The 10,754-nt window shown below is 38.7% G+C and overlaps 1 protein-coding gene across 7 annotated transcripts in view; it reads left to right on the top strand.

Moving 5' to 3' along the window:
• The window catches only part of TMEM45A (transmembrane protein 45A), an 86,951-nt gene extending 76,590 nt beyond the window's left edge, over positions 1-10,361 (top strand). For 5 of the 7 annotated variants that reach the window (XM_033121956.1, XM_033121978.1, XM_033121955.1 and 2 more), the window contains one exon: positions 6,743-7,238. In XM_033121956.1, coding sequence (XP_032977847.1) covers positions 6,743-6,893 — 151 coding nt within the window. In that variant the 3' untranslated portion in view covers positions 6,894-7,238. Of the gene's footprint in view, positions 1-6,742; positions 7,239-9,829 lie in introns of those variants that run through there. The other 2 variants (XM_033121996.1, XM_033121962.1) reach the window with 2 other exon arrangements.
• Positions 10,362-10,754: the final 393 nt, after the last annotated feature.

A 10,754-nucleotide genomic window follows, 5' to 3' on the forward strand; every position in this document is an offset into this window, starting at 1 on the left:
CTTTGTAGTACAAATTAAAATCAGGGAGTGTGATACCTCCAGTGTTGTTCTTTTTTCTTAGAATTGCTTTGGCTATTCGGTGTCTTTTGTGATTCCATACAAATTTGATGATTTTTTGTTCTATTTCTTTAAAAAATGCCATTGGGATTTTGATGGGGATTGCAAGAAATCTATATATTGCTTTTCTGGGTAATATAGCCATTTTAACTATGTTCATTTTTCCAATCCATGTTCATGGATTATCTTTCCATTTCTTTGTGTCTTTTTCAGTTTCTAAAAATAATGTCTTATAGTTTTCAGTGTATAGGTCCTTCACATCCTTTAAGTTTATTCCTAGGTATTTTATTCTTTTAGTTGCAATTGCAAAAGGAATTGTTTTGTTCTTTCATTTCTTTTTCTGAAATTTCATTGTTAGTATGTAGGAAGGCAATGGATTTTTGTACTTTGATTTTATATCCTGCAACTTTACTGAATTTGTTTATTGTTTCTAATAGTTTTTTTTTTTTTGGTGGAGTCTTTAGAGTTTTTTATATAAAGAATCATGTCATCTGTAAAAAGTGACAATTTAAGTTCTTCATTCCCTATTTGAATGCCCTTATTTCTTTCTCTTGCCTGATTGTTCTGGCAAGGACTTCCAAACCTATGTTGAATAACAGTGGTGATAGGGACATTCCTGTTTTATTTCTGATCTTAGAAGAAAAGCTTTCAGTTTTTCACCATTAAGTATGATATTAGCTGAGGATTTGTCATATATGGCCTTTATTACGGTGAGGTACTTTCCTTCTATACCTACTTTATTAAGTGTTTTAATCATAAATGGATGTTTTATCATGTCAAATGCTTTTTTCCTGTATCTATTGATATAATCATAAAATTTTTTCTTTTATTTTGTTTATGTGGTGTATCACATTGATTGAGTTGCATGTGTTGAACCATTCTTGTGTTCCTGTAATGAACCCCACTTGATCGTGATGTATAATCTTTTTAATGTATTGTTGTATTTGATTTGCTAGTGTTTTGTTTATAATTTTTGCATCTGTATTCATCAGACATATTGGTCTCTAGTTTTCTTTTTTTGTGTTATAGTTGCCTGGTTTTCGTATCAGGGTGATGTTGGCCTTATAAAATAAGTTAGGAAATATTGCTTCTAGTTTAATTTTTTGAAAGTATTTGAGGAGGACAAATATTAAATCCTCTTTGAATGTTGGGTAGAGTTCACTAGTAAAGACATTTGGTTTTGGACTTTTGCTTTTGCAGAGGTTTTGGATGATTGTTTCAATTTCCTTACTATCGATTGGTCTATTTAGATTTTCAAGTTCGTGATTCAGTCTAGGAAGGCTATATATTTCTAAGAACTTGTCCATTTCTTCTAGGTTATTGAATTTGGTGGCATATAGTCCTTCATAGTATTCACATTTGATGCTTTGTATTTCTGTGGCATCTGTGATCTTCCCCTTTTCATTTCTGATTTTGTTTATTTGTGCCTTTTCTCCTTTTACCTCACTGAGTCCAGCCAAGAGTTTGTCAATTTTATTAATCTTTTCAAAGAACTAGATCTTTATTGCATTAATTTTTTCTGTTGTCTTTCTGTTCTCTATTTCATTTAGTTATGCTCTAATTTTTATTATTTCCTTCCTTCTGCTGACTTTGTGTTTCATTTGTTCTTCATTTTCTAGTTCTTTAAGATGTAACGTTAGGTTGTTTATTTGGTATTTTTCTTGTTTCTTGATAGGCCTGTAATGACATAAATTTCCCCTAATACTGCTTTCACTGCATCCCAATAATTTTGATACAATGTATTTTCATTCTCATTTGTTTCTATGTATCTTCTGATATGTCCTTTTATTTCTTCTTTGACCCCATTGTTCTTTAATAGCATGTTGTTTAATCTCCATGTATTTGAGGTTTTTCAGACTTTCTTTTTGCAGTTGGTCTCCAATTTCAAGGCATTGTGGTCAGAGAATATGCTCGATATGATTTCAGTCTTCTTAAATTTGCTGAGGTTTTTTTTTTTTTTTAAAAGAATTTATTGGGGAAGGGGAACAGTGTGTACTTCCAGGACTTTTTATTACAAGTTAAGTTGTCCTTTCAATCTTAGTTGTGGAGGGTGCCGTTCAGCTTCAAGTTGTTGTCCTTTCAGTCTTAGTTGTGGAGCGCGCAGCTCACCTCCAGGTCCACTTGCCATTGCTAGTTGCAGGGGGCACAGCCCACCATCCCTTGCGGGAGTCGAGGTATCGAACTGGCAGCCTTGTGGTTGAGAGCCCACTGGCCCATGTGGGAATTGAACCGGCAGCCTTTGGAGTTAGGAGCATGGGGCTCTAACCGACTGAGCCACCGGTCCGGCCCCCTGCTGAGGTGATTTTTATGTCACAACATATGATCTATCCTTGAGAATGTTCCATGTACACTAGAAAAGAATGCATAGTCTCATGTTCTAGGATGAAGTGCTCTGTAAATGTCAATTATGTCCATTTGGTCTAATGTGTCATTTAAGGCTGCTATTTCCTTACTGATTTTCTCTTTGGATGATCTATCCCTAGCTGCCAATGGCATATTTAGGTTCTTTACTATAATTGTGTTTTTGTCAGTTTCTCCCTTTAGTTCTGTTAGTAACTGCTTTATATATTTTGGTGCTCCATGATTGAGAGTATATATACTGATAAGTGTTATGTCTTCTTGTTGTATTGTCTCCTTTATCATTATGATAAATGTCCATCTTTATCTCTTGTTACATTTTTTATCCTGAAGTCTGTTTTGTGAAATTAAGTATGAGTACACCCACTTTACTCTGGATTCCATTTGCGTAGAGTATCGATTTCCACCCTTTCAGTTTGAGTATGTATTTGTCCTATTAGCTGAGATGTGTCTTTTGGAAGCAGCATATGGTTGGGTATTGTTTTTTGATCCAATCTGTTACTCTGCATTTCTATTGGTGAGTTCAGTCAATTTACATTTAGGATGATTACTGATATATGAGATTTCCTATAGTCATTTCATGTTTTGTTTTATTGTAGCTTGGTGTCTCTATTATTTATTTCTTTGCCTTTGTGTTTCTGTTATTTTAGTTTGATGGTATTCTATGATTTTCCCTCTCTGTTTCCTCTTTTTTTATGTTATGTGTCTCCGTTCTGGATTTTTTTTGTTTTTTTTAGTGGTTACCATTAAGTTTATGTAAAAGAAAGTTTCCTATATATAGTGGTCCTTTTTCTTCAGCATGTTTCTCATCTCCATTCCCTTTTGCTAGTTCAGACCTTTACTTTCTCCCCTTTTATGTTTTTGTTGTCACAAATTATCCCTATTAATGCTCTGATTTGATTTCTGTGTTGTAGTAGCAAATTGTCTTCTCTCTTTCTTTTTCTTTATGTTTTTATGTTCTTTACCCTTTGTATTATGTTTAAGTGTGTAGTCCTCTATTTTGTGTAGGGGTTGCCATTTTCTGCTTCTGTCTGTTAGTAATCTTGCTCATGGTTTTGTATCCTTTTGACTTTGTTTTAGGTCAAAGAGCCTCTTTCAGTATTTCCTGTAATGCAGGCCTTGTGGTGGAAAATTCCCTCAGTTTCTGTATGTCTGGAAAGGGCTTTATTCCTTTTTCATATTAAAAGATAACTTTGCTGGATATAGTATTCTTGTCTGGTAATGTCTCTCTTTCAATAGTTTGAGTATTTGACTCCACTCCTTTCTGTCTTGTAGAGTTTCTGTTGAAAAATCTGATGATAATCTAATGGTTACCATCTTCTTTTCCCTGGCTGCCTTGATAATTCTTTCTCATTAAATTTTGACAGCTTCAATACAATGTGCCTTGGAGAAGGCTTATTGAGATTGAAGTAATTGGATGTTCTGTTTGCTTCTTGGATTTAAGGATCCAGTCTTTCCATGGTTTTGGAAAGTTCTCGTTGACTATTTGCTTGAATAGACTCTCTCTTCTCTCTCTCTTCTCCTTCTAGTATAACCATTATTCATATCCATCTTTCTCCTGGAGTCAGACAGTTCTTGTAGAGTTCTTTCATTTCTTTTAACTCTCAAGTCTCTCTCTCTCTCTCTCTCTCTCTCTCTCTCTCTCTCTCTCTCTCTCTCCATCTGTGTCATTCCCAGATTTCTCTCTTCAATATTACTAATTCATTCCTCCATCTGGTCAGCTCTATTTCATAAGTTGGCTATTTCATTCTTCATCTCTTTTATTGAGTTCTTCAGCTCCAGAATTTCCATTTTTAAAATTTCTATCACTTTAGTAAAATATACATTTTGTTCATTGATTTTATTTCTGAGCTGCCTTGTTACCATGGTTATTCGTGGCAATTAATGGATTTGTCTTCCTGGGCATCTACAGGAGTGGATTCTGCAGCAGGTTGATATGAAGAGGTCTTTCATTTGCTTTCTCATAGGTGTTGCTGGAATGTTTTATTTTCTCTTATGCGGCAGTATTCTATTTTCTCTTGTGCTGCTCCATTTTCTGGTGTGGTGGTAGGTTTTCCTGGGAGGCAGGCTTCTTCTCTGTGATCAGGTCTCCTAGGACTCAGGGCACTGCCCCCATGGGAGGATGTGGTGGGTGATGTGTTTATGAGCCTCTGAAACCCCAATGCTGCCCCTGCAGCCCAGTGCAGAGCTTATGTGTCTCAGCAGTCCTGGATGCCTCCCCCAGGGATCAGCCATGAAAGGTGGGGGTGGGGTGGGCTGGGAGTGGTAGCAGGTGTGTTTGTGGCTCCAAGCAATGTCAACTTCCAGCCCATAGCTGTCTCGTCCCTATAGTTCTTTCTGTCATCAGAATTAGCTGCACTGTGTGTCTGCTGCTCCAGGACTGTCTCTCCTGTTCTCAGGGCTGTAGATATTCTGCTTTTTAGTGCAACACTGCTACATTTATTTCTGGGGCCTACTGCTAACACTAGGAGTGTGTGGGGGAGGTGAACTCTGGAAGGGTCGGGGGAGGCGGCCAGGCTCTGTGTCTTTGTTTTCTCTCTGGCAGTGAGGGGTTAAATTGTAGTTCTCACCCTTCAGGATTTGGTCTTTGCCCAGACTTCTCTGCCCCGATCTTGGGTTCTGCTGTGTTATGTGCTGGTCCCTCAGGCAGGAATGCTCAGGGCCACAGAGAGTGCACCTGCATTCTCAGTCCTCCCTTCTCTTGGAAGCACTGTGAGCTCCGGGCTGCATCCTGCAGCACCCCCATCTCTGTACCTTCCATTTCCCCCCGCCCTTGTTTGCCCCAATTAGCTCACCTGCAGATGTTTTGATGTGCAGCTCTCTCAGATGTGTTTGCATATTGCGTAGGATATCCTTCGTTGAATTATAGCTGTTCAATTTGTTGTAGCTTCCAGGAGAGATTTCAAGGAGCAGCCCTCGTTCTGCCATGTTTCTGACACCAGTCTTCTTTTGTTGTTATTCTTGTTCTTTTTCTTATTCTTCTTGTTCTCCTTTTCTTCCTTCTTCTGTACCAAAAATGCATCAGTGTAGACCATGTGGGGAGAGACAGTCAATTTAAATACAATGCAATAAGTGGAAATAGTAGAAGAACAAAGCACTATTGTAGCTCAGAGGAGGCCTCCTCACAATTGAGAATTAAGCTGCAGTTTGAGGGCTGGCCTGGTGGCTCAGGTGGTTGAAGCTCTGCGCTCCTAATGCCGAAGGCTGCCGGTTCGATTCCCACATGGGCCAGTGACCCTCAGCCATAAGGTTGCTGGTTCGATTCCTCGACTCCCACAAGGGATGGTGGTTTCTGCCCCCTGCAACTAAGATTGAACACGGCACCTTGAGCTGAGCTGCCACTGAGCTCCCGACTGGCTCAGTTGGTTGGAGTGCATCCTCTCAACCACAAGGTTGCCAATTCGACTCCTGCAAGGGATGGTGGGCTGCGCTCCCTGTAACTAACAACGGCGACTGGACCTGGAGCTGAGCTGCGCCCTCCACAACTAAGACTGAAAGGACAACAACTTGACTTGGAAAAAGTCGTGGAAGTACACACTGTTCCCCAATAAAGTCCTGTTCCCTTTCCCCAATAAAACAAAAAAAGAGAGAGAGAGAATCTTAAAAAAAAAAAAAAAAAAAAAAAAAAAAGCTGCAGTTTGAAGGATGAGTAGGACTAGAAAGGAGTGAGTACAGTTTCTATTTCGAAGGTAGCTAATGCCAATCCACAGTTGACCTGGCTGATCCCAACTACTAGGCATGTAGACTCCCTCACCTAATCCTTCAGACTTCAACACTGATCAAAATGTTCTTTATCTCCAATCTTTATTACAATGGCCGTGGGTTTACTGAGCACTTGCCATGTTCCTAGTGCCATATTAATTTTAATTAATTTAAATATTCATATATTCATAGTGACTACTATATTGGACAGTACACCACCAGGTTCTCTAGATTCCTAGAATTCAGTAGCTGCTTGTAGGCCGAGTGGGCTCTCAGCCTCTGCCAAACCTAGCTGTCTACTCTTCTTCCTAGACTTGGGCCCCAGGTCACGTCTTCTGTACTTCTTTGAGTTTCACTGCTGAAGCAGAATTGGTGCTGGTTCTCTGAGTGAGGAAATCACGAAGGAAATGGCTCCCAGGTGTTTCTGCTAGGCTCTGGGTCAGCCCACTTTGACTTAGAGTTGTCTCTTTCTGGAGGTTTATGTGCGTTGGGTGCTGGGAAATTCTGCTTTCTCATTAATTGATTTCTATTAGTCCTCTTCCATTTCCCCAAAGCATGTGCATGAGCTGGTTGTTAAGGTTGGCTCTGCTATTGAGTGAAACGTGGCTTCTTCCTCTTGTTCTAGGCGGACATCTGGGCCTCATCTCCTTAGGGGCTGGGCAGTCTCCAAGACCAAAGCCAACATTCAGGGAGCCCCTCCACTGCATGGCAGCTCCCTGCCAGAGCGAAAAGAAGACTACTGTCTCTTCTTGTTTCAAAAACCTTCAGACCCCTAATGAAGTTGTTATCTACTTACAGTTCTCTAGAAACCAGAAACTCCATGTTTATTTTTCAACCTCTGCCCCCCCAGCCCCGCCCTTAACGTTGTGACCACGTAGTTCCCTCTACCTAGTGTGTCCAAATTAAATGTCCATCTCTTCTATGAAAACTTCTGCGATTATTCTAGCTCTGGCTCATCTTCCTTCGTGAGTTTTTATAGTACTTTAGTCTCTACCACACCTTTTAACAATTCTGATCTATCTTGTGATGTTTGTTATTAGCCTCTTAGTCTCATCCGTTACCTAGATTGTATTGTCTTGAGGAAAAGACCCTTTTCATATTTCTCACAGATCTTGGCACATTGTCCAAATATAGTTGATACTCAATAAACACTTATTTGCTGTTTTAATAGATCTGTTTCAGAGTTACTTGAATATAGGCTTCATTTGTTTGGCAATCATGTTTTTTTTTATGCGTTTTAGTTTTTTTCTCATATTGCTATTGAAAACGTAAGATCAGGAACTCATGTTCTGACATGTTTTGATACGAACTTAAGCAATAGCTTAAAAAATGTCATTAAGATTCAGTATTGATTTTCAGTGAGTTCACATCGTAGGTAATTCAGTCCTGTAATTATAAAAAGCTTTGAAAAATGTCTGTCAGGGTTTGACTGTGCAGTGGTTTATGACTCAATGACGGGTGATGGCTTTTGAAGCCATCATTATATCAGAATTGCTTTGACATAGCACAAAGGTCACCATGAAAGCAAAATGGAGTTATGGAACCAATGCCCCAAAAATCTGAAAAATGAAGCTATTTTCCCCAGTTTTCCAGAACAGTGATTCAAAGATTGTCTCATCCAGTCCTGTGCCTGCAGTCTTGATTATGACAGCTCATAGGAGAGACAAATCTGTTTGGAAATCTTATTACTTGTTTTACTGTATTTAAATACCGCTGTTGCACAAAACTATTTCAGAAGCCCCTCTCTATGGGTGGAGAAATATTGCCCATTTTCAGGTTGGTTTTCCAAGTGATGATTCATGTGCACCATTCTGAAGAACAAAATAGAGATAACAAAATTCCAGGCATATAATAGTTTGCCTTATGGAAATTTGATTTTCAGTTGATACTGAAAGTACATCCAGAGTTTCAGCTTTGTTCTTTCTCTTATTAATTGAGAAGAACATATGGGAACAAAAGCCTTGATACACCCTAACCTTATTTCCCTGGACTTGCATCATTCCAGGAACTAGCAATTATTTGCACTTCCTCTTATTACTCCACCTTCAATGAATCTTCCCCCAGTAGCTATTTCTGCGTGTGTCAATACCTAGAGCTACAGGGTGCAGACAGAACCTGTTTAAGGTGTCTGAACATCCCTCATCTTTGTAGCTTGTAGTAATAGCAGATACAATCCAGAGAGGAGGAATGGGAAACAGGAGGAATCACTAGGGTCTGTGTTAACAATTAATTTGTAATAAGTAGCAGTGTCTTTGTTTTATTTTCCACAAGGGTTATCAGGAATGAATCCAATGAATGAATGAATTAACCCATTTTATTTAGCATGCATTGAAGCGGTACGATGTGGAAATAACTGTGTGGATTTTAAAAAAAAGACACAAATACTGTCCCAGACTTTAACTTATTTAAGACTATTAGCCTTTCATGAGAACAGTGCCTTGAAGAATTGAAGACATTGGATGCAACAGCAATAGTCAAATAATAATCAAGACAAATGATTTTGAGTGGTTTTCCTTAGCTCTTGGTGAGTCAACAGATGTTACAGAATACTGCTCAGTTGTGTATTGGAGGAGTTAATGCTGACTGGAAGTGACTGAAAAATTATACGTTATTTACGAATAGGTGAGCGATACGAATTTCTGGCAGATTGCTCCAAAGGCCGTTAATTCATCAACTGTGTGTTGAGCCATTATTAGGTACTAGGCGTTGTCTCTGGCTGGGGTTAGGGCAGTAAATAAGATGAGGTCTCTGCTCTTATAAAACTTATATTCCAGTGGGATGCAGAGCACAAGTAAAGGCATTACATATTGATAGTGGCAGACCAGATCTTCATGGGAAAGAGAATAAAGGCAGAAAATGAGCATGAAGATGTAGATAGTCTGGTGAACTTTTTCATAAAAGGAGAGTGATTTTGGTCATTTGGTTTATCAACTTTGCTTGCATATTCCTATGTATTTCTGGAAGATAATATGTTTTATTGATATGATCACAGTAAAATGTCTTCACAAATAATCACACACAGAAAAAGCTTTTTCTAGCTCTTATTACAACAAAGAAGGGGAGAGCCTGCTGGGTTTCTGCCACTAGAAAGCTTCTCATCTTCCAATGTCAAAAATTATAATTGCAGCTTCCTGCAATCCTACAGATTCTCTTAATCTGTGAAGATAGTCACAAGGGTAGAGGGTTCTTCTAAGTTTTTAATTCATTATGAACCATCACCTGCATTTGAGCGGCCTGTGGCCTGTAAAAAAGCACCCTTCTGAAGGTGCAAGTAGGGGCTGCAATACATCCTAGACTTGATATGGGGAAAGAGACGCCTGTCCTTTCAGGAGAGGGCTCCTACTTACAATATACAGCTAAGTGCAGACTTGGAGAAGCTCTGCTGAGCTTGGTTTCACCCAGGATTTCTACAGCCCAGAGAGTCTCTTGTTTGTTTTAGAAATGATAAAAGTTATGAATAATTAGGCATCTTCTGTGCCTAATTAAATATTCCTGTTATACATTCAAAAGCTATATTGTATATATTGTATCTGTTTACCCTGCTTTAATCCAAAAAAAAAAATTCAGGTAGGTCCAAAGACAAACAAAAGTGATTTTTTTTTTGGAGGGGGGGGTGCCTCTCCTATTTGCACAAATGACTTGTTGTACTACAAATATATATTGCTCTGGGTTCTTGAACACCATAACGTGAGGTGTCTTTCATTCTCCTCAGGTTGGTTAAATCTCGAGTTAACAGGTTCTGCCCCTCAGAAGCTGGACTCTTGAAAAATGCTGAACGAGAACAAGAATCAGAAGAAGAGATGTGATTTTGATGGGCATCTAGTCTTTCTGGGTGAACTTTTTCTTTTCCTTTTTATTTTATTTTATTACATTATCTTTGTTCATGGTTTTGTTTCTTGACCTTTTGTTTGGAGAACAACTGACTGAGGATGATTCTTGGTGTACTGTTTGTATTTCCAATTTTGTTGAAGTATTTGATTTTAAATGTTTTATTTTTCAGTTTGAAAATACTTTGGATAAGTTCATCTTGCACGTCAGTCTTAGTATGCAGGGCCTAGTCTGACTCTTCTCAGGTCATCTAAAATTTGATGCCAGTGCTACGAAAACATTTATTTTATTTGCTTTATAGATAAGCGGAAGATTCCTGGGCTCCCTACAACTTGTAACTTGTTAAACATGGAATTACACTTGTTTATCTTAATGTTGCAGTGAGAAATAAATGAATACATGAACCTTGTTTCAGACACCTCAAATCTTTGTTTTTGTTATTCAACTGCACTTCACTCTTACATCACGAAGAAGCTGTGTGACATTGAAATTCCTCTTTTTCTGTAGCACCTGAGTTCTCCCCTGGGAAAAAGAAGCCCGAAGTCATCCTGAGTTGTGCACTCTTTCAGAGAAGATAAAAGAGATGATCTCCAGGACATGTAGTTGCAAAGCCATAAGAGCCTGGGAAAGGAGAGTTATGATGTTATCTGTAGAGTAAGAAGTCATAAACAGTGTTAGCATGGCCACCATACCATCTCCTCTGCTGAAATAGATAAGGGGTTAAAACAAGGAATCGCCTTTTATGGAAAACCTGGGTCAAACGTCAGAGCCATACATAATCTGTGGGCTAAGTAGACCCCAGTGGAGAG

Source organism: Rhinolophus ferrumequinum, chromosome 2, assembly GCF_004115265.2.
Source record: "Rhinolophus ferrumequinum isolate MPI-CBG mRhiFer1 chromosome 2, mRhiFer1_v1.p, whole genome shotgun sequence".
In the NCBI taxonomy this organism is placed as follows: Eukaryota; Metazoa; Chordata; class Mammalia; order Chiroptera; family Rhinolophidae; genus Rhinolophus; species Rhinolophus ferrumequinum.